Source organism: Vespula pensylvanica, chromosome 6, assembly GCF_014466175.1.
Source record: "Vespula pensylvanica isolate Volc-1 chromosome 6, ASM1446617v1, whole genome shotgun sequence".
Lineage (NCBI taxonomy): Eukaryota > Metazoa > Arthropoda > Insecta > Hymenoptera > Vespidae > Vespula > Vespula pensylvanica.
In genome coordinates, this window is record NC_057690.1 from 8,698,683 (window position 1) to 8,725,367 (window position 26,685).

Genomic DNA, 26,685 nt, shown 5'->3' on the forward strand with positions numbered 1-26,685 from the left:
ATTGTTTCATGTCGAATAAGAAAATGTTGAGGATAAAAAGACGTTTCTTAGCATACTCACAATATACGTTTCTCGAGTCTATAAGATATCAAACTGCATGAAAATATTATTAATATTTGTGAAATCAAGGACTTTTGACTACTTGGGAAACATTTTATCTAGTGCATTCCTATGAAAATAAGGGGATAAAACGTATATTAGATCAAAAGTAAGTTGATGAATACATTTCAAAATAAAATATTTTGAGAATATAACATAAAAAAAATATTATATATATATATATTTTTTTTAAATTATATAAAATACTTATAGAACTTGTTAATAATTGATACTATCGACTACTACAAATAGAAAGTGCAATAAGTAATAAACACCTGCTTTACATGAGACATCTATTAATACTACATATTTTTTGTATTTTTCTATATTTTTATATTTAGAATTACACATATCCGTGATTAATATCCAACTATAAATATTCTTTCCACATAAAATTTGTTTTCGATAAAGCAACAAGTAGTTTCATCAAAATTACGATCCAGTAGTATGGCAATATGATGTATTGCGCATGCGCAAAGGATTTTGACTCTTACCAAAAATTAACATATTTTTACAAAAATTAATTAAGATAAAAACCAATTTTTTTAGAATGAAAATTGAAAATATTTGAATATTAATAAACATTATTTAATATTGAAATATTGATAATCAAAGATTTCATTGTATTTTTCGCAACAAAATTTTATTTCAATAGTAATGAAATTTTGTATTACGACGATAAAATATTGCGAAATTATATATGATTTTAACATATAATAAATAATAACAATCATCGATAGAAGATTTTTGTGATCGCTATTACCTGTCGAGGATGTCGTACGCAACGTTTTTAAATGACATCATCATACCAAATTAGTATTTGATGCGTGAATAAAATACAATACATACACCTACGTTTGAAAATATGACTGTTTTCGTGATTACTTTTTTAAATTATCTGTTATTATGAAACGGAACAATGATGAAGACATTATGTATTCACGTATTGAAATATAAAACAGAAATGTTACTTTCTAGAAATTAATAATAATAATAAATATATATAATCCACTATTATATATAATAAATTATTCTGATATAATTCTTTATATAAATTTCTTTTCTTCTAGAATAATAAAAAAGATACTGTCTAATAAATTAAATCAACTTATCTCAAGGCTTACAATGTTATAAAAATAATTTATATACTCTGCGTTAATGTTAACAGTAAGTATTTTTTATTTACTCAAAAGAATATTTAAATATCAAAATTTGTTTAAATTCTCTTTTACATTAGGATCGGTCATACTTTTTATTATGATTTTGGCCGTTGGTAAAAGGGAAGAAAAAATTGATAAACCAATTTATAAAAATATAAGTTATTAAAAAACTATAAAAAAGATCAATATGACTCATACATCAAGATATTTAGGTTACCATGGCAGTATGAATCGTGATTATTTGACAGATGGAGAAGAAAGTCAGCGTGCTCCTTCGGATCGCACTATGTCGGAATACATTGTGGCCAATGATCACACTACAATGGTAATTTTATATGTAACTATAATCTTTGGGTTAAAATAAAAAGATTATATACATTTTTCTAGGTAAAACCAGTTATACCAACAAGAAAAAATCGTAAAGAGAAGTATGATCAAGGTGAGGAGAGAAGATCGCAAAGTGCACAAAATGGTCATGGATCTATATTTTCTGGTCCATCTCGACATCCGTTTAATAAAAGTGCATCACATGGTAGTATCTGTGACAATGGTTCAGATATATATGTTACAAGTGCTGCTTATAGAACAACTTCAGAAATAAGGTTTTATATCAATGCACATTATAACTATATTAATTATAATGAATAGCAAAATAAAGATAATTATATTCTGGATAAAAAATCATTCTTTATCAATAGCCGTGGATCCCACCATAGCCTTGCACCAAGTTCTAGAATGGATCATCGAGCTCCTAGTCACTATAGTTATGGTTCCGGAAGATCAGGAATATCAACAGTTAAGACACAAACTTCAAGAAAAGATGGTATTATTATAGAAACCATGTCAACACCTAATCCTTTTTGTCCAAATACAAAAGGAATCTGTTGTCTCATGTTACTTTTGAATCTTGGTTTAATCCTTGTAACTTTGGGTTTTGTTATAGTAATACAATTCTTTCAACCACTGGTTGTATGGTAAGCAAATCATTGTATGTATATGCTTCTAATTATGAGTCTATATAATAATATAATGTACTGTTTTCTAGGATTTTAGGTATAGTTTTTCTTGTTTTTGGATTCTTAACATTGATAGGAAGCCTTGTATATTGTGTACATGTATTCAGAAATGCTAAACACCCACATGATATAAATCCAGAAGATCTCTATTGGACACGTTATTGGCAAAAACAAGTTGGATCAGCACCTGAAGTCTTTTATAAGGCTGAAGACAAATATCAAGAAGATGGATATAGTGACCGCTACAGTAAATATTCAGGCAAATACTATGATAGACAGAGATATTGAAAATTTGAAAAGCTATTAAATAACAACATGCATATATATAACAATAATGCAATTCAATGTATATAATGCATATATATTGAAAGAAAAACCAAATAATTATTAATTAAATTATTAACTATTAAGTATAATTTCATAAACAACAATTAATCAATTAAAATATGTTAATACTGGTGCAATAAAACATGATACTCTCTATATATATTTGCATATACTGACATTGTTAATAATAAGGTATAGATGCATCAGAGATTTTTATACATTTCTTATATTTAAAAGATTTTATTTATTTTGTATTTGTATTTCCAAAAATATACTGATAGAAATATAACTACTACATCAAAGGTTACTGATTAATGTATTGTTATTAGGCGAAAAAGTTTCTTCGTATTCTCCCAGCAGATAACATTATGATCATATAACTCTGGTAATATTAATTACATTTGATAATAATTGCATGTGTTAATTCCATTATGACAACGCCAGACTCCACATATTGGTGATCCATCAAAAATTGAGAGAGCTTGGCTGGGAAATTTTGATATATTCACTGTATAGTCCTGACCTTGTACCATCAGATTACCATTTATTTCTGTCCTTGCAAAATTCTTTTAAGAGTATAAAACTAGCTTTAAAAGAGGTTTATGAAAATCACTTGTCAGAGTTTTTTGTTCAAAAAACAGAAATTCTACAAGGACGAGATTATGATTTTACCTCAAAAATAGCAAAAAGTGATAGATTAAAACAGCATATATTTGGTGTGATAAACTTCATTTGATATATAAAAAAACTTGTTTTACTTTTGCTTTAAAATACGAAGAAACTTTTTTTCCAATGCATTATAATTTTTATAAAAATTTTATTGTCATTATTCTACCATACTATTTTTGATATACAACCACACGATCAAACAGATCCCCATTTATATACCTGCCACGTTTATCAATTAAAAAATACATCTTATAGGATTCTATTTTAATTGATGTATATACACCTCTTTTATCAGTCCTCGATTGTATTGCATATACCTTAAAAATATTGAATGTTATTGATATTTTTTTATATATAAATATATGTATAGAATATAGATCATTATTAATTATTTTTTATAAGATTTATTCCTACCTTTTCTATAGGAACAGTTATAGTATTTCTGCTTTTTAGTAGATGATTAGTAATAAAACTAATATGTTTGCCTCCTTTATGTAAAATTATACACTTAACCATACGTGAAGTAAAAATCCAAGCTAATCCATAGAAAAGTGGTCCTGAAATAAATAAATATAATTTAGTATTTTTAATAATAGATTATATATGTATAAATTTGTTGCATCTTTTATATTTAATAACTGTTATATATACCTGAAAATGTTGTTAAAAGAAAGACTGAAAGAATAGGATAATTATCCTCTAAAAATTGTTTAAATGATATGGTCCTTAAATTACGATATAAATCTTCATACCAATAGCAAAATAAATATAACCAAGCAACAATGTTACATAGACCAAATATGTGAACAAACATGTATTTGCCACTTTCGTACTTATACAAAATAACATTATTTGCTAGATTAGTCTTTATATCCCATGATAGTGTTTGGTTATGTCGTATTATTAAACGTGATGTCCATAATTGTCTTTTTACATTATTTATTCTATAAGTAAATATAATTTCCAATAATGTAATAAGTTATAAGTCAATAATAATTAACCTAAACAAGAAACTTTAAAATACCTTGATTTCTCAAATATTTTACGTACTAATAAACTAGGTTTATACACAGTGCGTTTTTGTGAAAGTATATGAGATGATTTTAATGAATTTACCAATAATTTAGTAATTGAATTACTTTTGATAAATAATAACATTATTCTAGGTAGATACACGTATCGATGTATAACTTCATATATTTGTATAATAATAATTATTATTATATATATAGACACACACACACATACACATATATAAGTAAAAGTAATTAAAAAACATGAGTCAATATTATTTCATTTTAATTATATTGTAAATTTATATTAATTTGTTATAAAAATCTTCTCAATCAATTTATAAATTGCATAACATTTGACAATATTGCCATCTACTATTAAATTGTATAGTCTATATTACTTATGTAGTAAAACTGTTTTATCTCTTTTAAAAATGAAATATTTAAATATTACTAAATTGTAATTTATAGCAGGAATATAAAATACTTTTGAAAAAAGATGTTTAATATAATACACATAATTCAGTTCTGTCAGTTATAATAATACAACATATTACTTCTTCATGATCTACAACTGGTAATACATCTCTTACCGACCACTCTTCTAATAATATTTTTATAATAATATGGACCATCCAAAACATAACCTAAAAGAATCAGGTCATTCATTTCTATGTCATTTTTCTATATTGTTTATTTTATTATTGTTTGTCAAATAATTTCAACTTAACGTTGTGGATACGTTTCGTTACCAAAGGTAATATTCTTTAATTAAATTTGTAGCTTGATATTATGAGTTATTAAAATGTAGGTATTTAACATTTATTTTTTAGGTGTTAATGTATTCAATATTAATAAAAAATAACTAATGAACTTAATCAACGATTATAGATAAAAAAATATAATTAATAAATAAACTTGTGGAAATGTTGCAAAAAATAAATAACTTATTACGGATTACTGTACGTATATATTGTAATGCTCTTTAAAATAATAATAAAAAACAAAAAAATAGAATAGATTTAATTGATATGTATTTTTAAAATAGGGTTATGGTCAACAACTAAGCATGCGTTATTTAAATTTTGTACCTGTCGTAGTTGAACAAAGCGGAAGAGGAGAACGTGCATATGATATTTATTCTCGTCTTTTAAAAGAACGAATAATATGTCTTATGGGTCCGGTAATATTTATTTCTCATTATGGAATATATATATAAACATATGATTAAAATCATAATTTCTATTTGTAATCTAATAAAAACTAATCTATCTTTTTTTAATAGATTACAGATAATGTTTCCTCAGTAGTTATAGCTCAATTACTTTTTCTTCAATCAGAGAGTAGTAAAAATCCTATTCATATGTATATTAATTCACCTGGCGGAAGTGTGACAGCAGGACTGGGTATTTATGATACTATGCAATATGTCCTACCACCTGTTGCAACATGGTGCGTAGGACAAGCTTGTTCAATGGCGAGCTTACTTTTAGCTGCTGGAGCAAAAGGCATGAGACATTCATTACCTAATGCTAGAATTATGACTCATCAACCATCTGGTGGAGTATCTGGTCAAGCTACAGATATTCAAATTCAAGCCCAAGAGATATTAAAACTTAAAAAACAAATTAATAAATTATATGTCAAACATACTGGATTGGATTTAGAAAAAATAGGTAGTTCAAATATAACAATTTCATTTATATTTTTGGTTTTTATAATTAATGTCATTATTTATATTAGAACGCAGCATGGAAAGAGATAATTTCATGAGTCCTTCTCAAGCTAAGGAATTTGGAATAATAGATAAGGTACTTGCACATCCTTTACAAGAGGAAGAAGAAAATCCATCTGCGACAACATTATCAGAGCAAACTGTAAATGCTACTATATCAACTTAATGTTATTTTAATTAAATTGAAGGCGTAAGTGAACACTGTAACTTTATATTTTTTAAAATGTGTTTATCAACTATTAATAATAATAATAATAATAATAATAATAATAATAATAATAATAATAATAATAATAAAATATCATTGAAACAATTATAGATTTACTATGTTGTAATCACTTATTTTCAGGCACAAAGAAAATGTCTTCATTTTATACGAGTTTCATGTATTTATGAACGTATCTGATCTCGCATGGTAGCTATGTTATATAAAAATATTTAAAAAGATACTTCTATCTCTTTGAATTTTAATATATATATATATCCCTTACACGTGTATGTTTTTTTACATTATCATACACGGCATGCAAGATAAGCACAATATGTATTCAAGCATATATAGCTAGAATGTATATATATACACATATAAAAAATACGCTTCATATCATTTATAAAAAAAATAATACAAAAAAATGGAAGACAAATTTATGTGTTTAAAACGTTTACATATGTAGTGCGTTAAACATTTACAGTATTTCTGCTTCAATTGATTTCTACATAGATTAAGTACTTAGAATACCCTGGGCACACATTTCACTGAATTTTTTAATTCCTTTGAAAGTGTATTATCACAAAATTCTATGTAATATATTTCTTATAAGAAAAAAAAAAAAAAAAAAAAAAATATTGATAAAACAAAATTGTCTAATGATGAAAAGTGAATAACAAACGAAGAGTGAATCACTATTTTTGAAAATTCGATCTTTACAAGGCACAGGAATTGCTTATCTTTTTAAATGATCCAATTTTCAAAAAACCAGTCTCAAAATCTCAAAAAATTATCTCAAATAATAATTCATTGAGGACAAACTTGAGCATGAGCCAACATTAGTATATCTTTTTTTTCCTTTGGAAATCTAAGCTCGCGTCCTGCTAAACGTGCCGTTTCAAGTTCTCTTTCCGCTAAAGCTAATTCCATTGCAACAACTCCACCACCACTTTCATGTTCTCTGGCTACCCAATCAAGTGCCATTTGACTACGCATGTCATCATCTAATGCGCGGTGACTATAATGTGCTACTACTTCTTGTCTACTACACTGTCTTTCTCGCATAGCTTTCAATGAACCATTCCAATGAAGTAACTGGAAAACTGTCATAAGTTCTTGGAATTCTAACATTGTTCTGCCACGATTACATTCTAACATAAAACGGAATGCACCAATTCCAGTATTTGGATCTTCCTTATCATCGCCATTTCCCTAAAAAAACATTCAATGTTAAATATATTTTTATCTATATTATTATTTTATATATATATATATATATATATATATATACATAAATATATATATATTTAATACTTTTTAATATTTCACACATAAGAAATTACTTGAGTTTGATTGCTGACACCATTAGGCGTAGTTGAAGGTTTTGCAAAACTTGCTCTTGCTTCAGCTACAGCTTTTTCTATAAAATCATCTGTAATTTTTCGTGATGGATGTTCATTGAACACTGAATTCATCAATGCTATTTTTGCAGCTGATCTACGTGCTTCAGCTTTTGTAGGACAATTTTGAAAACTTCCAAAACAAGATCCTCCAGGAAGGGTCACATAGCAAACATATGGTGGACTAGCACCTGGGACGGATTCGTAAATTACTAACGCTCCATTTCTCAATTCTGTACCTCTGCTTTGTTTCATTTGCCAAAATTCTTGCAGTGCCTCTACCACATTCACTAAATATATTATAATATTATAAGTATATATCATATATATTTTATAACATAAATAATTATTTTATATAATTTAAATTATATTTCTCGTATATATAGAATGTAAAATTAATAAGAAAAATAACACACCTCTTCCATAACCTTGTGTATGTTTAGCAAAACTGTTGACAACTGCGTCCACTGCCTCTCTCAAAACTTGCTTTGCTCTGGCATCCACTAATCCATTTGTTACTCCCATTGTCTCAGGAATACGAGATTTTGTCTTAACTGGCATCATGCCTTGCATTACTTCTCAAAATTACACGTTCATTTACACTGTAAATATGATTATACTTGAATACCATAATTATATAATATGTACCTAAATGTGTAAAATCTTTATGGGGAAAAAAAAAAAGACAAATCAAACAATTTCTTAGAATACTTTTTTATAAAATCCAAAATCGAATTGAAAATCAAATGCTATTTAATCACATTAAATCATCATAATATTTCGATATTAGTAATAAACATTTTAACAACACCGACAAAAATTCATTACCGATAAATCTTCGTCACAGGCGAATTAACGGAAGCAAAATTGGCTCCTAGATTATGCGAAATCTTGCCGTCCTGGATTCTTTCTCTTTTATCTGATCAATTCCTAAACTAGTCTTCTGGATGTAGACTACACGATAAAATAACTGTCACTATGTATAATACCGAGGCATCGAAGATCGAGAAAAAACCAGGAGGCCCACCTGCAGATATCTCTTCCAGAAATATTCAGGAATTTGCGTAAATTACTTCTCCGATTGGATGTACTCTTTGCGCCGTGGGATCAAATTGCAAGACACATATAACGCGTTTAATGGCCCCGGACCGCTGACGATTTCCAGAAAACCAGGACCGTATGTTTCAATCGTGTGCCCTTCGAATATCGGTAGTATCGATCGTTCTATTTAAATCAGTTATCTTGTTCATTTTTTATTTTAACAAAGAGAGATAATAAAAGAAGAAATAAAGATTTTAGAGTGTCATTTATCTATCTTATCGTTTCTTTTTTACTGAATAAAAAATGCTTCATAAAAGATAGATATTGTAAAGAAAGAATTTATTATCTGGTAATTTCAATTTATTAACAATAACATATCATTAAAACTGAACTAACTACAATCCTTATAACAATTGATTAATCGATTATATATATATATATATATATATATATATATATATATTATAATATCGCAATATATAATTCTGAAATGATTTGTAAGTACAGACATTCTATTTTTATCCATAAAAAAAATTATTCGATCTTAGCAAAAATATTTATGTATTCGTATTTAATACATGATTATGTTATCATGTGCAAAATATTAGTAGAATGCAAAGTATAATTATCTGTAGATAATTATACATCATCTTATTAAAATTACGATAAATGGAAGAGCGCACCTTTACTGTACAATCAATGGCACGATAGTGTGTCCCTCGTGTTTGCCGTTCAACGTTGCACATCGCATTCTTGCACTTCGTCTTTCCCCCTAGAATCCTTTACCCCTCACCATCGCCCCCATCACACCGAATTTCCGTACATACTTGCATCGAACTTGGCATATGTGTACGAAATCGTCAAATACATACATGTACGTATGTGTATGTCGAGTTGTAAAATGACGTTCATTTATAGTATACAAGATAGATGACAAAATCAGTTATAGCTTTAATATTGATCAAAGCGCCACGTAGTAGATGATTTTCTAAGTTTTTACATTTACGATATTGATCGATAAAAACGTTTGGATTATCAATATGATCGATTATCAAAATTATCGATTTTATCATCTGATATTTTTTTTCGGTTTTTTATAGTTAGCTTAGTGTGTATTAACAGAAAAAAGGGATAGTTCTTAATTTTATTTTTATAAATTTTTATTTTATAATTTACAAATAATTTGTTAATTGATTAAACTAATTTAAAAATTATTTTATTTTATCAACATTATATTTAATCAGAAATTATACCAAACAATCAGAAAACGCTATACTTTTATTTACTTTCGTCAGAGAATACTATTTTATGAATATATTCCAAATGCTGACGCAAATGTTTTTTAGAGTATATGAAAAATTTGATTTTTTTCAACATATTTCATTCATATAAATAAAATAAAGAGTCATAATAACATACTGAAATTTATCAGATATATTAATACTGCCACAGCAATTCTTATTTCTATTATAAATGGATGTCAGCCATAAGCATTCTTTTGATTGTTTCTTAAATTTAAGAATGTTCCCAAATGTTAAGAATTGACAAAATTTTAATTCAATTTATTAATAATATAATTTACGTAAAATATGGAAGCAAAGACGAATTCTTAATGAATACTAGAACTTAAGACATACGCTAAAATTTATCTCCCTCAGTCGTTATATTAAACACCCAAAGAATTTCTAAATCTAAAAGAAATATAAAATTGGCCTTCGCGCGTAACTCAAAAGGGGTCACCATACTCGACACGTGGCAAAGAGCGTATCTTTACGAAAGACGACGGTCGTGGGTCGTCGTCGGTCGTCTTCTGTTATGTCGGTTGGATGACGCGTCGTTTAGAGAAAGAGAGAGAATGAGCGGGTGGGGGTTGCGGAATAGAGAGGGAGAGGGAAAAGGATTTAGGCGCGCGCGCGTATTTTCCCGCGTGGGTCAGGGGCGCGAGTTGCATGGTATTGCATCGTATTCACGCGCGCGTCCCTTATCAGTGAAGGTAAATGCGAGTGTGTGCTACAAATGGATCAGCTGAGCGCCAGCTGTGTCACGCGGCTCGACCAATCGGATAGCCGTATGCCCGAAAGGCTACTAGCGCCACCTATAAGCACGCCTGCCCGGCGCCTATCACTTCTTTGGCGTTCCCGCAAAACTTCGTATTGGCAAGCTGTTTCTTTAATGATTTTTAAATAGATATTATCTTCATAATTATCGTTTAAATACGGCCATCTGACGTTCTTCATTTTTACGTATTTAACGCGAGTGACTAAAAAGATATTCCATGGTTCCTTCGAAAATATAGTGCGATTAGATCAAGGCGGGAAGCGTTCCCCAATGGACGCGGAAGAGCGTGGATGCATCTCGGTTCACCCGATTTCGAAAACGCTACGACGCTGTAATTTCGTATATATGTGAAAAGAAAAGAGCAATATAAAGACGAATGTATACGTTCTATTCAAGAATTTGTTTGTTGAGTGTCATTAGAGTGTATATTTATTGGAAAAATCACGCGGACCGTGAAACGTCGTCGAGTGAACCAACAGCTCGAGAGACCATTCTTTGATCATCGAAATCCTTGTTTCCTGAGGATGACATCGGTGTTTGTCCGTTGAGAAAGGTCAAGGGAAGTCCTCTGGAAAGTATTTGTAAAAATTGGAAAATTTTCCCCTTTTGAGGTTATGGTATTCATATAGAGGGCGTCACAGCGCCAGATTGCAAGCAGGGGTTGGTCATCGTTTCGCGCGCTGGTCTCCCGCGCTTCGAGATCCACGTCCTCGGATTTTTCCATGAAAATTTTATTCCAAAGCCATTTACACTTTGATGGTACATCATTGAAGACTATCGGAGATTTTTTTTCGATTAAATTGAACAAGTGCGTTTAAGTTTCATCGTTAAATATTGGATCGGTATCGGGGAAGGAGACGTGCATTATGGCGATCGAGTGTGTCTGAGCTTCGCGCGCTCTCATACTTTTTGGTATTTTCTCGGCAATATTGTAGCACGAAATCTTACTTACTTTTCGTCAATACTTAGTCTGATATCACCCGGTACCGGGGATTAATAAAAAAAAATCTTAACTCTTATTAATATTCCGAACTTTGCGAGGATTTCTCAGCAAGATGCCACAGACCAGGTGAGTGTTCGACCTTCTATTCGATCATGAAATTTTTCCATTATTTCATTGGTTTTCACGTCTAAGAAATTGATATATATTATAGCGACCTTGGGACAGTCTCAGGAAACATTAAGTCATTTTTTTGCTTTAGTTATAGCTTAAATTTTATTTATATAACCTTCTCTTATTACAATTCATATATTGAGACTACTAAAAGAAGAAATGCACTAGCTGCAAAATTATAGCGTTGTTAGAGACCTAATAAATGACAAGTTGTAATATAACTACTACTTATTGCGTCCTATATTAGGTTTTTAATCATCCTGCTTAGATCAGTGGTTTTTTATAAGTTTCTTCTTTTATATCTTCACGATAGTAAAGTAGTAACTTTAAGAAGGATTATAATTTTTTTCTTTCCTTTCTATCGACAGTTTACAAGAAAAGAAATCTTCCCAAACGTATTTGCAAGGTGGTAAAGAGAGACAATCATTAAAGCGTAAAAGACGTACAGCTGAACTTTCTGAAGATTCAGAAAATATCTATCCTCCTAGCAAAGTACCAGCATTATCTCATGTGTCATATACCGAATCTTGTAATGGTGCACATTCTATAGAAAATCCATGTACACCTCAACATCAAACATCTCCTTTAAAAGAACAACAGGAACCAGCAACTTGGTCGGAATTAAGAAATGCAACTTGTTTCTTAACACCTTCAGGTTCTAATAATGCATCAAATAGGCCGAGTCCTCTGCCATCGTTTCCTTGGGCAGATGGTTCACAAGTATGGGCCCTTATGTGTCTAGGAGATCAAAAGACTCTTAGTCAAAGAGATCCGCAAATGTTTCAAAGGCATCCAACATTACAACCACGAATGCGTGCTATTTTGTTGGATTGGTTAATTGAAGTTTGTGAAGTATACAAACTACACAGAGAAACTTATTATCTTGCTATGGACTATATAGACAGATACTTGTCTACTCATCAAAATGTACCAAAAAGTCAATTACAACTTATAGGTATTACGTGCCTATTTATTGCAGCCAAGGTTTGTATTGTTTTTTCTTTTCCTTTTCCTTTTTTGCAATACCATTTTTATAAATATAACAGTCTAATAAAACTTGTAATTTATCTTCAGGTTGAAGAAATCTATCCACCTAAAATAGCTGAGTTCGCATATGTTACTGATGGGGCTTGCACAGAGGAAGAGATTTTAGGGAAAGAGTTAATCATTTTGAAAGGACTAGGATGGAATCTCTCACCGATGACTGCTCCCGGATGGCTTAATATCTACATGCAAATAGAATCTGGTGATTGGTCTAAACCCAATGTATTTATATATCCACAGTATAGTGGATTGCAGTATTCGCAAGCTGCTCAGCTTTTGGATTTAGCAACCTTGGATGAAGGAAGTTTAAAATTTCCTTATAGCCATATAGCTGCAGGAGCTATTTATCATACACAAGGAAGAGAACGTGCTTTAAGGGCATCGCATCTTTCCTGGGAACAATTAGCTCCTTGTGTTAAATGGCTGACCGCATTCGCCTCGACAGTGTTGGAAGATGGTTCACAATTTTTGTTAAGATCTACTATTCCTCCTGTGGAATCTAATTCAGGATCTGGACTCAAAGCAACAGTACCTAACATAGTGATGGATGAATCGCATCGTATACAAACTCATGTAGTAGATCTGAATATGTTAGAGAAAGCGCAACAACGATTGGCAGAAGAAATTTTACTAGTCGACGTAGAGGAAACAGATGTGAAAACTGAATCTGACAGACATAGTAGTCCAAATGAAAGTGGTCTTTTAACTCCTCCTTCTAGTAGCCAAAAAACTTCTCCGACAACACCGAGTCTCCCGCCACAGCTACATCCGTATACATAATACTTATTTGCAAATGCTCGATGTTATTATATTACTATTACTCATCTCGTCACGAATATTTTTTTAAATTTTAGAATTATTATAATTAGAGCGATTCGTTGTAAAAAAAAAAGAAAAAAGGAAAAAAAAACAACAAAAGCAAGAAAGGGGAAAAAAACAAAAAAATTGCTGACGCAAATGTTGTCGCTTACGAGTAACTGAATTTACACATAAGCGTAATAACGTTATAGTAATTGTTATACTTTATTTCGTATATAATATACATAATGTTAATTCCCTTGTGTGCATCGATCGACCATATCCAGCGATCGTTCGGCACGTGGTGGTGAATCTGTCGTAGCAAAAAGACTCAGTACAAGACATTAAGCGTATTAGAAGATGTGCATTGTAAGCACAAATTTAATTTAATATATGTTTTAGTATATATAAACATTTACATATAAAAAAGTGCCTTGTGTCAAAGCAACTTGAACTTAAATAAGAGCCATGTATTAAATGGTGACTAATCTCTGTGATTATACCCAACAGTGAAGCTTCATGCAACATATACTTTACGAATCGGATTTAATTAATGTCGTTCTTATTCCTATAAATATAGATATTATTATTATTATTATTATTATTATTATTATTATTATTATTATTATTATTAAAATACAAAAAAATAATTCTAGTGCCTACGAGAAATGTTTCTGCGCTCGTAGTTCTTTTTATTAGCACAAAAATAAAAAGAACATTGTGAATAGTATTCTTTTATATATATATATATACATATATATATATATTTATATATATATAGTTTGCTTTATATTAACGTACTATGTGGTGCGGTAATACATTAATGTGTTGTACGCGTGTGTATTTTTATGTATATGTATATTATGAAAAAAGAAATCGTGTGAGAGAATGGGTGCGTGCGAGAATGTTGCGACAAATCAGCATGTATAAATGTGACAAATAAGACTTGTAACCACCATATATTTGGTGATATTTTCACACTGCCGTTCATATAACAACATGGTGGTTTATACACATTTGTATGAAGCTTGACAATAAATTTGTTAATCTATGGTATTCGGAGGAAAAGTTTTTATAACAATTATATTAATTACCTTATTATTATTGATTTAAACAAGTTATTATATACAACGGTATTGCATGAATTTTAAATAAACATTTCGAAATAGAAACCTGAAAGAATAATATTATATTTTTAGTTCACATCACATATCTCTTCTTATATAAATAATAATAAAAATACAATAAAACACACTCATGAAAGATTACCGCTCATTTTCATAAAGTTAAAAAGAAATCTCTATTACCCATTGATAAAGAAAGAAGCGTTACTGCAGTTAAGTTAGTACATAAATCAGCCGTTTTGATTGGTCATTGTAATTACCTTCAAGCAGTGAAATATACGTTAGAAAAGAATAATATGCTTACAGTCGTATAATTTAATATTACGAAGGAAGGAGAAATACATAAATCTAGTAAAGTCAGATAAATACAATATTAAAAAAAAATTGTATCTCGATTTATTAGATTTACAAAAAAGATTTTCGTTAAATAGAAATAATTTTTCTAATCAACAAAAATCTGTTGAGTATTCGCATAGTATTTGAATTAGATATTTAAAAAAGAGTTATCCAAAATAAATAAAAAAACGTTATTGAAGAACAACGAGAAATCATATCCATGTTTATTTTTTATCAAAAGTCATAAATTAGTTTTCTCTTTTTTTTTTCGTGCCTGTCTCCATTCTATTTTGCATGGCATTATTCTAAAGAAAGGAAGCATTAAATAAGAATTTAAGTAAATTATTATAATATATGATAACAATCATATATTTAGTTAACTATGTTGACAGTATATCTTTTGTAAAATAAGAATAATAATAACAACATGATCGTGTGTGTATATATGTATATTTACGTTACCGCTCATTTTCGATGTGATGAAAGAAATCTATATTATCGATAGTGTAATGAAGTGATGTAGCGCTATGGTAGCGCAACGAGTCAAATAAATCGGCGTTTCTGATTGGTCGTTGCGTTCGCATTCAAGTTTGTGAATGCTAAAGCAGCCGTTAAAAGCCGTCGTCGTTGCGTTGTAGAATTGAATGTGTGTTAGGTTACAAAGTCAGAAGGAACGAGGGAATAAACGAATCGTGTTAATTAATTTGTGTCAATACGTGATCGTTACATGTTCGTAAATGTACAAAAAGATTTAAATGTGTTTAGTAATGTAATACGACGAAGAAAAAGTGCGCTTTGATTTGGAGGAAAGAAGACGAAACTCTTTTCATCAATCTAAGACAAAATTCATCTTCATAACGTACAGAGAAGAAGAAGAAGAAGAAGAAGGAGAAAAAACGAAGAAGCATCGAATATTTTTTACAAAATATGGAAATTCGACGTTCAGGAGAAATGTCGAGTCCAAAAAGTGTCGGCGTTGGAGGACAAGTTCGTGAAGGGACAAGAGTTGTTCTTCGGGAAATCACAGCAATGCTTCACAATTCACCACCAAGCCAAACTTCTCCTCGTCGTAAGGTATCTCCTTTATTTTCTTTTTAATTTCCTTTTTCATTTCTTTTTTCTTTTTTTTTCTTTTTCTTTTTATTTTTATTTTTATTTATTTTTTTTTTTTTTTTTTTTTTTTTTTTTTTTTTTATACAAGTTTGAACGATGCAAAGCTATTGTTTCGCAAAGAATAATACAATACAGAAGGAGAGGGGGGAGAGAGGTGGTAGAGATAAAAGAAATAAAAATGTTTTCTTTTTGTTCCTTTCGTTTTCTTCACTTTTTTCATTTTCTTCTTATTTTCTTTTATTCCTACTTCTACTTTTCTTCTTCTTCTTGTCTTCCATGGGCGTTTGCTGATAGTCGACAGGAGGACGAATTCCTATAAATAAACTCTGTATCTCCAGGAGTACCTTGAAACAAAAATAAGTTCCTTGCTCTTCTCCCGTTCGTTTTCAAAGTCAAAGTTTTAGGCCAGTAAGAGATCGTCGTTCTTTCATTATCTACATTATTTACATTTTTTAATATTAGTTTATTCGAATAATAATAATCTTTCTATTCAATTATATTGTACAATAGTCATTTGTAAAAGCTAGGTCGATAAGGTAGAAATTTTATCCGTGTTATTACTGTATAAAAGGCTTGTGTGCATTTATGGCACACGAATGCAACAGTGTGTGTGGTGTGTGAAATTGTGAATGTGTCACGTGCTACTCACGAATCATACCTATAGAGTTGTGCGTGTGTACGTACAAAGAATTCAAGAGCATGCTTGCTTTGTTTGGCATCGAAAATATTAACAATCATATAATCGAAAAATCTAAGTAACAAGTTGTCTTATAAATAAAATAAAATACTCTCCCATATGTAGGGCAACGAAACCACGCGACGGGTTTGTAGAGTTATTCGAGCACGAGCTAAGTTGGCAAAACAATAGGCTCGAGTAAATAAATAGAAATATTCGATAAGGTTGTTAGTTCTTTGTTTTACTATGCATGGAATATAAAGAGAAATGCTAACGCACGTGGAAATAAAAAAAGAGGGTAAAATAATGTAGACTATTTTTATGTTTTTGGAAGACATGCATTCTCTACGAATACGAGAATCGAGAATTATAAATTTAATTTTATTTTTAAATTATATTGTTTTTTGTTTTCTTTCTTTTTATTATAATTATTTATAAGTTTTTACTTTAAGCACTTAAACTTAATCTTAGAAAAACAATTATTCTCTCTTTCTTTCTCTTTTTTCTTTGCATCTTTAGTAATTGTTATACCCGATTCATTTCGCGTGCATGTTATTATATACATATTATGATACACATTAAAATATTGTAATTGAAGATTTTTTATAACAAGAAAAAAAGGAAACGTGGTGTATTATTTAACAAGACATTTTTAGGCGAAGCCGTACTAGCCCTGCTATCTAATTACTATACGTTACGTGTTTTTTACGCATGTGTTGGGTAATAAGTTTATTCAAAAAATTTTAATTTTATTACCTTAAATCATTATTTAATTTAAAAAAGTTATTAAATTATTTTTAGTTTAAATTAGCAGGATTATAAAATAATAGCATTAGAGTCTTGTGTAGTGTTTTAATTTAATTAAAAATTAAATTTAATTAAAAATGCTAAGAATGTTAATATCTTCTTTCTTTTCTTTTTTAAATTTATGGTTAAGTTATTGGATTTAATTATATGTATAGTACGTCGAAAAAAAATGATTCTTTTTTTTTTTATTTATATAACTTCGCCAATAAGAGATCAATCTAGGTAAATGTGTTAAAATATATAGAATGAGGATAGAAGTGGGGGTAATAGAATGTGTTTTGTGCTAATTCGGATTTACCCTTCGGTACGAACTGAAATGTCACACGATCAACGTGCCTCTGCAAGTAAAAGCTCATTTGCTTGATATGTGACAAGAAACAATCGAGGTTAAAACTTTTCAAAGAAAATCTCTCTTGTATTCGAATAAATTCAATTGAAAAAATATCTCTTGCTAAATTGTTTTACGATTCTATTCTTTTTCTTCTATTTATACAAAATTTTCTTAAACAACTTATGTTCGTTAACGAAGACAAACAAGATATATTTATCTCAATAAATATTGCAAAAAAAAAAAAAAAAAAAAAAAATGTAAAACTCAAAAACCATGTACTCAAAACAAACTGAACGTTTATCAAATTCTTTCCTGAAGATGAATCAATAATTAAAACGTTTATATAAATGAAGAAATGTTTTAAAATTCATTTGTGAATAATTGCCCTTAGAAATTATCGACTGAAGATAAATCTCTGCACGCAACAAATATTATCAGCGTATGCATTTGAAGATGGCGTCTAATTCGCCAAGTTCCGTTCAGTGTATCCTCTCTACTACCTTTTATCTTCATATTCGGTGACTTTGCGGCGTGTGCGCGCTTCGAGCTGCGTGCTGTAAAGAACGTCGCTGAAGCGACGAGTAAAAGGAGGGGCTTTGCGCGAGAAATATTCACGAGGTTAGACGACGACTTAATATACTAGTAAAATATAATATAGAACGCATTACCGTTTACTAACGACAATTGAATGAACAAGAAGACGACGAAGAAAGGAAGACGAAAAGGAAGATAACAAGAAAATTGGCGCGCGCGCCGCCGCGCGATCGTCGGCGGCTTTTGTACGCGATCACATCGTGATCATACGTGATATGCACACGACACGCACGCATATTTATGTACGGAGAGGGACAAATTTTCGATAACACGAGGAACGAAAGGTGAGCGATCGAATCGCGCCCCGCCCCTTCTCGTTTTCCTCCCACCACCATTACCATCTACCTTTCTTATCCTTTTTATCATTCTATTCTCTCTCTCTCTCTCTCTCTCTCTTTTTTGCGGCTGATGGTTTGTCTTCTCTGTCTCTGTCTGTCTGTCTGTCTGTCTGTCTGTCTGTCTGCCTGCCTCTCTCTCTCTCTCCCCCCTCTCTCTCGCTCTCGCACTTGTATACATCATCCGCCGATACGTTATGCGAATTCTAATATTAGAAGACGAATCAGGAAGAGAATTGTACGCATGGATCGAAGATGTGCACAGGTGTGCAGATCTGATCGAAGACTGTCTCTCGACTGTTTTTTACCCTTCAGTTATATCAACATCTTCATTCTCTCTCTCTCGCTCTCTCGCTCGCTACCTCCCTCCTCTCTCGTTCTAATCTATTTCGAATTAATTGAAATTTTGTTTTTTTCGATACGAATTTTAGAATACTCTTGATCAAAATTTATTGCGATGGAGGAGCACATTTAATATACCTGATATTGTACATATATCTGCATATATACATACTTTCCTACATGCTTAATAAAAATAAAGAAAAAGTAATAGGAAAATAGACAAATCTCATGGGAAAAAAAAAAAGATTAGAAGCGAGTTGCACAATATATCTCGTCTTTTTGCAAATCCTAGAATTCTTTGGAATCTTTTAATTCTTCGGTCGAATTAAATGTCTCGTCGGTGCCTCGACACACCCCCTCAGACGGTCTATCTTCATCCACCTATTACTCTCTTCTCTCTTTCTCTCTCTCTTTCCCTCTCCCTTCATGTTGCTGCATCATGTCTCGATGGCGAGTAGGAGGTTAAGGAGAAGAAAGAGGAGTATGATGAGATGGAGGTGGTGGACTTCTTCCTTTTGGTGCAAATAGGGAATGACTCACGCAACGTCTCTTCGTACTATTCACTACTGCTTGCTTACCGTTCTGTATGTCATTGGTCGTATTCGCGATTCGATGTCAAGAACGCTCCGAATAAGGAGCGCGAGTCTCTCGAACTTCGAGGGCTCGGGGAATCGATTCCCCCGGAGCCGAAAAGACCCGAACAGATCTTCGTATTTTCACGCACGTTCACGTCGCCGTGCGCACTGCAAGTCAGTCACATACATACACTCTACGTATTATATACTTTCTTCTTCGTCTCTCTTCTGTCTACGTATGTCCTATCTTCCTTTACTGTGTGTCACGCTCTGAGATCGTCGACATTCGTGTTTTAGAACGATCAAAAAGCTGAGGTAAATTGTCATCGAATAGCTCTGCTCTTTCTCTTTCTTTCTTTCTTTTTTTTTTTACATAATCATTGTTATCATTGTCATTATCGATAAGTGTATAGAATAAATTATAATTTGTCGCATTGGTTCGTTCTTTCTTTTTTTTCGTTTGGCTATCGTTATCATTTCTGAATTTTGTTTTTGTTTTTTTATTTGACGACAATGAATTCAAAGTATCATTTGAGTAGGATGGTATGACTCGGCTTTTCCTGATGTCATCACATCGAGAGATTTCCACGTACAGTCAATAATTTTGTTAATGTAAATGATTCTTTTGTCTCGCCGAAATATTTTCAAGAGATCATTCAAGAGATTTTATTGATCTTTCAATTATATTGACCTAGGACTGAAATATATAAGTTAAAGGATTAAGACCATTGTTTTACGATTTCACTTAACTTTTTCCTGTTAACGAATAAGCAAAGTATTCGAATTATTCTTAAACGACTGGTTAATATAATATCTTATTATTTTTTTACATAATTATATATCTTATCAACGAGTTTACGTCATCTACCAAAAAAAGTCAATTGCTTTTTTCGTGTATGTACAAATTTCCACTTTCTTTCGAATGATGATCGTTCCTTTAACGTTTTAGTCGAATAAAAAATATGTATTTATACCAAATCGATATTAAACATACAAGAGAGGTTAACGAGAAAACATGTATTCTTCTCATCGTCATTCTATAAAATCTTTATGTATAAACAACTGTAGTGTCCCACTTTTTTCTGTAAGAATACTAACGCCATCTATCATGTCATTCTTATATTCCGCAGTTATTGAAACACTTAAAGATTTTCAAGTTGTTTTCAATGATTATTTCGAACTTTTCGATCGTTTAATCATTTACAAATATACGTTTATTCGTCGAACATTCATCATTTATGATTCATTCATTATAATACAATATGTTACTAATATTTACGAGGAGAAAAAAGAAAAAAACATTTATCGAATTAGTGACAGCAATCGGCGTGGGATTCCAATAATTTGGCGCGAAATTCAAATTTTAACGCGGGAACAACGACAAAGACAGTGTTACTGTCCAGTCAAATATGTTAAAGTTTAGTATAGTTTCTTTTCGTGACCTTGGAATGTCCTTTTAAAATAACAATCGCATATTTAATTAGTCTGCATTGATTAAGTAGAAAAATGGCGACAACGGAAATGGTGTCATCGGCGCCGACCTATGAGCCAACCAAGCAAACCAAATAAATAATACCGGAAAGGCGCGAGAACACGTTTGAAAAATTTGTATGCCAGTTTCGAAGACGAAGCTGTCAGTTTGGAAGCACCGTTGAGTGCTTCTTATTTTGTCAGGGACAACGGTGTGTTAAGTGTCGTAAAAGAAATATATAGAGAAAGGGGAATGACTTCTCTTTTTCGGTCCGTGGGGTGGTTCCTCGAGTAAAAAAAGAAAGGAACGTGATAAATACGGAAAAACTTGAATACTTTACTCAAAAGAGAAGTTTTCTTAAAAGTGGAAAGATGGGCAATCTTTTTCAAAAGGTAATCGTCGCGAAGAAAAAAAACATTCGAACGGAATAGCGTATCTCCTGTTGTATAATGTTTCTTTTAAATATCATGAAAGTAAAGTTCAACAAGATGTTTCTGTGATAAGAGTTTTATTTTATGTTTGTGTTTTCCTTTTTTTCATTGTATTTGCAATGTACATATATAATATTATTTTTTTATTATTATTTTATAATTTATTATATATAAGAAATAATACTATATATATTATATATAATACTGATATACTAATATATTACTAATCTCTTACTATTAGTATTATAATATATCTATTATACTGATATTTTATATATCAGTATCATGTATAAATAGAGACGAATGCTATTTACCTTTAAATTTCCATAGACGTCACTTTTAAAACGTTCGCGCCGAAAATAAAAAGAAAAAAAATATTTCTCTTCCGTCTTTCTTACGTAAGGATAAGTCGAGGTATATAATAACGTTTGCAAAAAAAGTATGTTACTACACGTGCGTAAGAGATCTCGGAATAAACGAGACTGATTCGATTTCTATCGTGGCAAAAGCTTTCTCCCTGAGATATATTTATTATTAGAACGAGCGAAACGCACACGCCGCTACTGGTGGTTGCGCAATTCTTTTAACGAAATCTCTCCGAGGCTTGTTACCCTACCGAGTCAAAGTCAGCTGATTCTCTTTCTGATGCACCGTTATTATCGGCCCAGTGAACTGAGGTAGGCCACGGCGCGAACTTCGTCTTTCTCTCTTTCTCGTTTTTTCTTCCCCTTCTCTCTCTCTCTCTCTCTCTCTCTCTCTCTCTCTCTCTCTCTCTCTCTCTCTCTCTCTCTCTCCTTTGGATGTTAGCACAGTGTTGTATTCGCTGATAAACACGTTATGGAATACATTAACAGATTCTTACATCGTTCTCCTATAAATTCGTCAGCATCCTCCTCATCGCCTACATCTAAGGTATCAAAATGATCCTTTTGTAAAAATTCTGATTTTCGTTTCAAAGCGTTCCACAACAATTTTGAAGGATATTGCATTGTTAAAAATATAGATGCGAAGATAGAGATTTTTTTGAGTTCTCTTCATTTATATTTTTTTGCGTTTATTGTGTTTATTTTTTCGTAAAATCCTTTTATTTGATTTGAAAGTTTTATTCTTTTGTTTTGTCTCATTGATTTCAGAGTGGCAACGACACAACCAATAGCACTTTCTCCAAAGTAGCAGCCGAGCACGAGGTGAAGGTGCGTTTCGCGCGTGAATTCGCGGACGCAGATTTGGTGACGTATTCAACACCCGAGAGCTTCTCCTCAGAGAGCAGCTATTACAGCATCGGTAGTACGCAGAGCATTAAGAACAGCGGTATCAGTTCCGATACCGATGATCTCAACAACTCTCAATCATTCAAGGTTGCAGACTCTTCTTATGTGGATAGTAATATACCAGGTCTTAATGAACTAATTCGTGGTTGTGCTGATATTAAAATCGGTTCCAATGTAGAGGAAGTCACTTTGTCTAATTCTATTTATGAATCTCCTGATAACACTTTGATTCAAACCTTCAACTCGGCCATTGACGATACCAATGTTACCCTTGACAATAAGTCACCCGTCAAGTGTAACTTAAATGAGACACGTGCGGTCGAAAACGGTTTAGCAACACCGTTGAATGTCACGCATTCCCTTGTAAATTCTTCTCAGACTCAAGAAGAATTACAGAAACATTTTATTCGTGATGATATACCTCAAACATCTTTGCACTTGGAAGTGAATGTATCTACGGAGGAAGATATTGCTGTCAACGAACAAGGAAGTGAACAGGATTTGAAAGAATCCAAAGTTGAAAGTGTAAAACTTACTTTAGAGACATCTACGCCAAGATCAGTTTCTCCTGTTGATTATAACGAAGCTGAGAGTGGCAGAATAGAAGATATATGTATTGATACAAATGATAGGGAAACAGATTCATGTAATGTAGATGAGAAAAAAGCTGATGTAGATAATACAAGCAAAACAGATACAAATAATACTTGTACTATTCAAGCAATTACAGATATTGTAAGTGAAAATATAAATATTAGTACAGATGAAAAGAAACCAGATAGAAATAATTTAAATAATAATATAGCAGATGCTCGTAACATCAATGAAAATAAAAGAGATACAGAAAATAATATAGATGAATATAAAATTGATACGACAATTAATATAGATGAATATAAAATTGATACGGCAATTAATATAGATGAACATAAAATTGATACGACAATTAATATAAATGAACATAAAATTGATACAACAATTAATATAAATGAACATAAAACTGATACAATTCATATAGACGAATATATTAAAACTGATACAACATTTAATATAGATGATAATAAAACAGATATAAATTATTTAAATGAAAATGAAACAGATAAAAATAATATAGATGAACATAAAACTGATACAACATTTGATATAGATGAAAATAAAACGGACAAAAATAATTTAGATGAAAATAGAATAGATACGAATAATATAAATGGAAATAAAATAAATAAAGAAGATATAGTTGAAAAGAAAACTGATGAGGATAATATAGATAGTAACAAAAAAAGTACAAGTAATACAGGCACAGATGAGGTATTGGATGAGACGCTCACTTTGTCAGATGATACTTATTTAAATCTTGATTCTTTAAATGAAGTCGAGCAATACGAAGAATTTAAGCCACAGAGACAGAGTACTACATTGTCTAATGATGATGCTACTTGTTGTTCTTTAAAAAAATTAGAATTAGCAGCAGGAGAAATTGCAGATGACATTTTCAAATCTCCTTTAGAATTTGAAGATGATGTTTTTGTTAATCCTGTGTTAGAAAGTAAGTTGAAATTTGATCTTCCCGTATCGTATGTACTTAAATTGTTCTATAAACGTCCTTAAGTATTTAACAATTTATCATTTTTAGTATTCCAAGACCCAACGTCTTTTGATTTTCTTTCGGCAAGAGGAAATTCAGAAAGCGCAACTCGCCTTAGGAATGAATCCTTGTATATCAAATTTGATCCTCTGTTAGCCAATGTCAGTATGTTACCTCAAGGAAACAGTCAAGTTTTTAGTACCCCTCCCAGTGGTACGATTCACAAATTAGAAGAAATTCAAGACAAAAATGTAAGCAATGTTTAAAGTATTCTTTTTTATTAATTAGTTAGTAATAACAATTACATTTGATTTCATATTTTCTTTACAAATATTTTCTTATGTATTTTTCAAGGATGAACCTATACAAGTAACTAAATCTGATACAAAGGAAGTCGACGATATAGACGGAACGGAGAAATTAGAGTTACTACGTGCGACTGTGTCGCAATTGGAAAAAGAATTGGAGAAACAGAAAAAAGAATATGAATCAAAGTTGGAAAAACAAAAGGCAACTTCTCAAGAAAAATTAACAAAATTGCAAGCGCAAATAAATCAAGAAATTGAGAATAAAAATCAATTGACGTAATTTACTTTTCAAATTTTTATAATTATTTTATTATTTGTTATAAAAGTTGTCTTATATAAAAAAAAATATTGTAATTTTTGTTATATAGAGTTGTCGTAGATGAATATGAAAAATCGATAAGTCGATTACTCACGGAAAAAGAAAGGGATCGTGCTAATTTTGAGCAAGAAAAGTCTAAAGTACAAGAAGAACTTCAAGCTACAAATCTTCATCTTAGTAACACGGAAGCTGCATTTAATGATGTTCATTTAAAATATGAAAGGCTCAAGGGAGTCGTTTCCGCATATAAAAATAACGAAGGAGTTTTGAAAGAAAGTATCCAAGAAAATTTGGAAACAATAAAGTCTTTAGAAAATCGTTATGATCAATTAAAAACTCATGCCATGTCGCAATTAAGAAAGTAAGTTTAATAAATTGAAAATACTGTAATATCTAAAAATATGAGGTAAATATTATAATAGAAAAGAAAGGACATTATTTTTAATTAAAAAAAATTTGTTATAGGGCCAACCTAGAATTAGTGGATATACGAAAACAACACGAAGCCGAGACGGTAAAGTTGCATGCGATGGTGAGGAAAGCTGAATTGAAAAGTAATTCGCTCGCTGAAATAGTAGAGCAAAAAACAAAGGAGAACAAAGAACTTACACAAATATTAGATGAACTGATTGCCAGGGTCGGTAGACAAAATGCAGAATAAGGAGAACTAAAAGTTTTATAGAATTAATTTAATATCTCCTGAATCCCTATCGCAATTAGTCTGTATTAGTCTTTATTTCTTCCCTCTTTATTAGTCTTTATTTTTTTACTCGCCTTAATTATATTAAATATATATATATAAAAAAATCTTATGCTAGATATGTCGCTAAAATATATATTAATCTATTTACTGATATATATATATATGACTGCTAATACATATCAATTGTATCAAGCAAAAGTATTCGTACGGCGCAGATAAAATTGATATATATTAGCAATAAAAAAATTGTATATTTCATAATTTATAAATAATAAAGCAAAGGTATCACTTTGAAATAGAACAAAACAGAATTTGCAACAATTTGTGACGTACGTGTAACATAGTCTTCTAACTTTTTACTTGCCTCTTACCAAAGTCCTTATTTAATGAAAATAAGAGGCTCGAATAGAATTAAATTTAGATAGTAGTTTATAATAAATCCAGATATCAAGTTTCTTTGGAAATATTGAATTTGATGTTTATTATGCAAGGTAATTTTCTATGATTTATAATTCTTAATAATATAAAACAATATCAAACTTTGAAATACCAAGAAGAAAAAGTTTATCTTTGCAATAAGAAAAAATTGATATTGGTTCTTCAAAGACAATAAGATTTAAATTTGTATTTACTTGCTTCTAATGATTTAGCTACGTACTTTGATCACAATCACATATTAAAT

At 30.6% G+C, this 26,685-nt stretch overlaps 6 protein-coding genes across 7 annotated transcripts; 4 read left to right on the forward strand and 2 right to left on the reverse strand.

Annotated features, from left to right (window-relative positions):
- The first annotated feature begins 1,242 nt into the window (after nucleotides 1–1,242).
- On the forward strand, nucleotides 1,243–2,943 carry LOC122630251. Its single transcript, XM_043814562.1, has 5 exons — nucleotides 1,243–1,266; nucleotides 1,337–1,584; nucleotides 1,647–1,861; nucleotides 1,958–2,233; nucleotides 2,305–2,943. Exons 2-5 carry the CDS (start codon nucleotides 1,447–1,449, stop codon nucleotides 2,561–2,563), a joined length of 888 nt encoding a protein of 295 aa, XP_043670497.1. The 5' UTR covers nucleotides 1,243–1,266; nucleotides 1,337–1,446; the 3' UTR covers nucleotides 2,564–2,943.
- A 459-nt stretch (nucleotides 2,944–3,402) lies between these two features.
- Nucleotides 3,403–4,568, reverse strand: LOC122630253 (transmembrane protein 223). The gene is made up of 4 exons (XM_043814565.1): nucleotides 4,296–4,568; nucleotides 3,923–4,215; nucleotides 3,686–3,828; nucleotides 3,403–3,588 (listed from the first exon to the last, which is right to left on the reverse strand). The coding sequence occupies exons 1-4, from the start codon at nucleotides 4,427–4,429 to the stop codon at nucleotides 3,442–3,444; spliced, it is 717 nt and encodes a 238-aa protein (XP_043670500.1). The 5' UTR covers nucleotides 4,430–4,568; the 3' UTR covers nucleotides 3,403–3,441.
- Nucleotides 4,569–4,924: 356 nt separating this feature from the next.
- Nucleotides 4,925–6,468, forward strand: LOC122630252 (ATP-dependent Clp protease proteolytic subunit). The gene is made up of 6 exons (XM_043814564.1): nucleotides 4,925–5,041; nucleotides 5,176–5,246; nucleotides 5,333–5,467; nucleotides 5,570–5,960; nucleotides 6,028–6,209; nucleotides 6,369–6,468. Exons 2-5 carry the CDS (start codon nucleotides 5,211–5,213, stop codon nucleotides 6,183–6,185), a joined length of 720 nt encoding a protein of 239 aa, XP_043670499.1. The 5' UTR covers nucleotides 4,925–5,041; nucleotides 5,176–5,210; the 3' UTR covers nucleotides 6,186–6,209; nucleotides 6,369–6,468.
- On the reverse strand, nucleotides 5,965–9,504 carry LOC122630250 (protein limb expression 1 homolog). Of its 2 annotated transcripts, XM_043814560.1 has the most exons (6): nucleotides 9,352–9,504; nucleotides 8,655–8,851; nucleotides 8,456–8,581; nucleotides 8,044–8,229; nucleotides 7,571–7,917; nucleotides 5,965–7,439 (listed from the first exon to the last, which is right to left on the reverse strand). In XM_043814560.1, exons 4-6 carry the CDS (start codon nucleotides 8,198–8,200, stop codon nucleotides 7,035–7,037), a joined length of 909 nt encoding a protein of 302 aa, XP_043670495.1. In that variant the 5' UTR covers nucleotides 8,201–8,229; nucleotides 8,456–8,581; nucleotides 8,655–8,851; nucleotides 9,352–9,504; the 3' UTR covers nucleotides 5,965–7,034. The 2 variants fall into 2 exon arrangements, with proteins under 2 accessions (XP_043670495.1, XP_043670496.1); XM_043814561.1 differs by lacking the exon at nucleotides 8,456–8,581.
- Nucleotides 9,505–10,616: 1,112 nt separating this feature from the next.
- On the forward strand, nucleotides 10,617–14,738 carry LOC122630248 (G1/S-specific cyclin-E1). Its single transcript, XM_043814559.1, has 3 exons — nucleotides 10,617–11,795; nucleotides 12,209–12,824; nucleotides 12,915–14,738. Exons 1-3 carry the CDS (start codon nucleotides 11,782–11,784, stop codon nucleotides 13,662–13,664), a joined length of 1,380 nt encoding a protein of 459 aa, XP_043670494.1. The 5' UTR covers nucleotides 10,617–11,781; the 3' UTR covers nucleotides 13,665–14,738.
- Nucleotides 14,739–15,787: 1,049 nt separating this feature from the next.
- LOC122630246 (putative uncharacterized protein DDB_G0282133) lies at nucleotides 15,788–26,559 on the forward strand. Its single transcript, XM_043814556.1, has 6 exons — nucleotides 15,788–16,216; nucleotides 22,951–24,634; nucleotides 24,722–24,924; nucleotides 25,028–25,257; nucleotides 25,350–25,661; nucleotides 25,766–26,559. The coding sequence occupies exons 1-6, from the start codon at nucleotides 16,070–16,072 to the stop codon at nucleotides 25,959–25,961; spliced, it is 2,772 nt and encodes a 923-aa protein (XP_043670491.1). The 5' UTR covers nucleotides 15,788–16,069; the 3' UTR covers nucleotides 25,962–26,559.
- The last annotated feature ends 126 nt before the right edge of the window (nucleotides 26,560–26,685 follow it).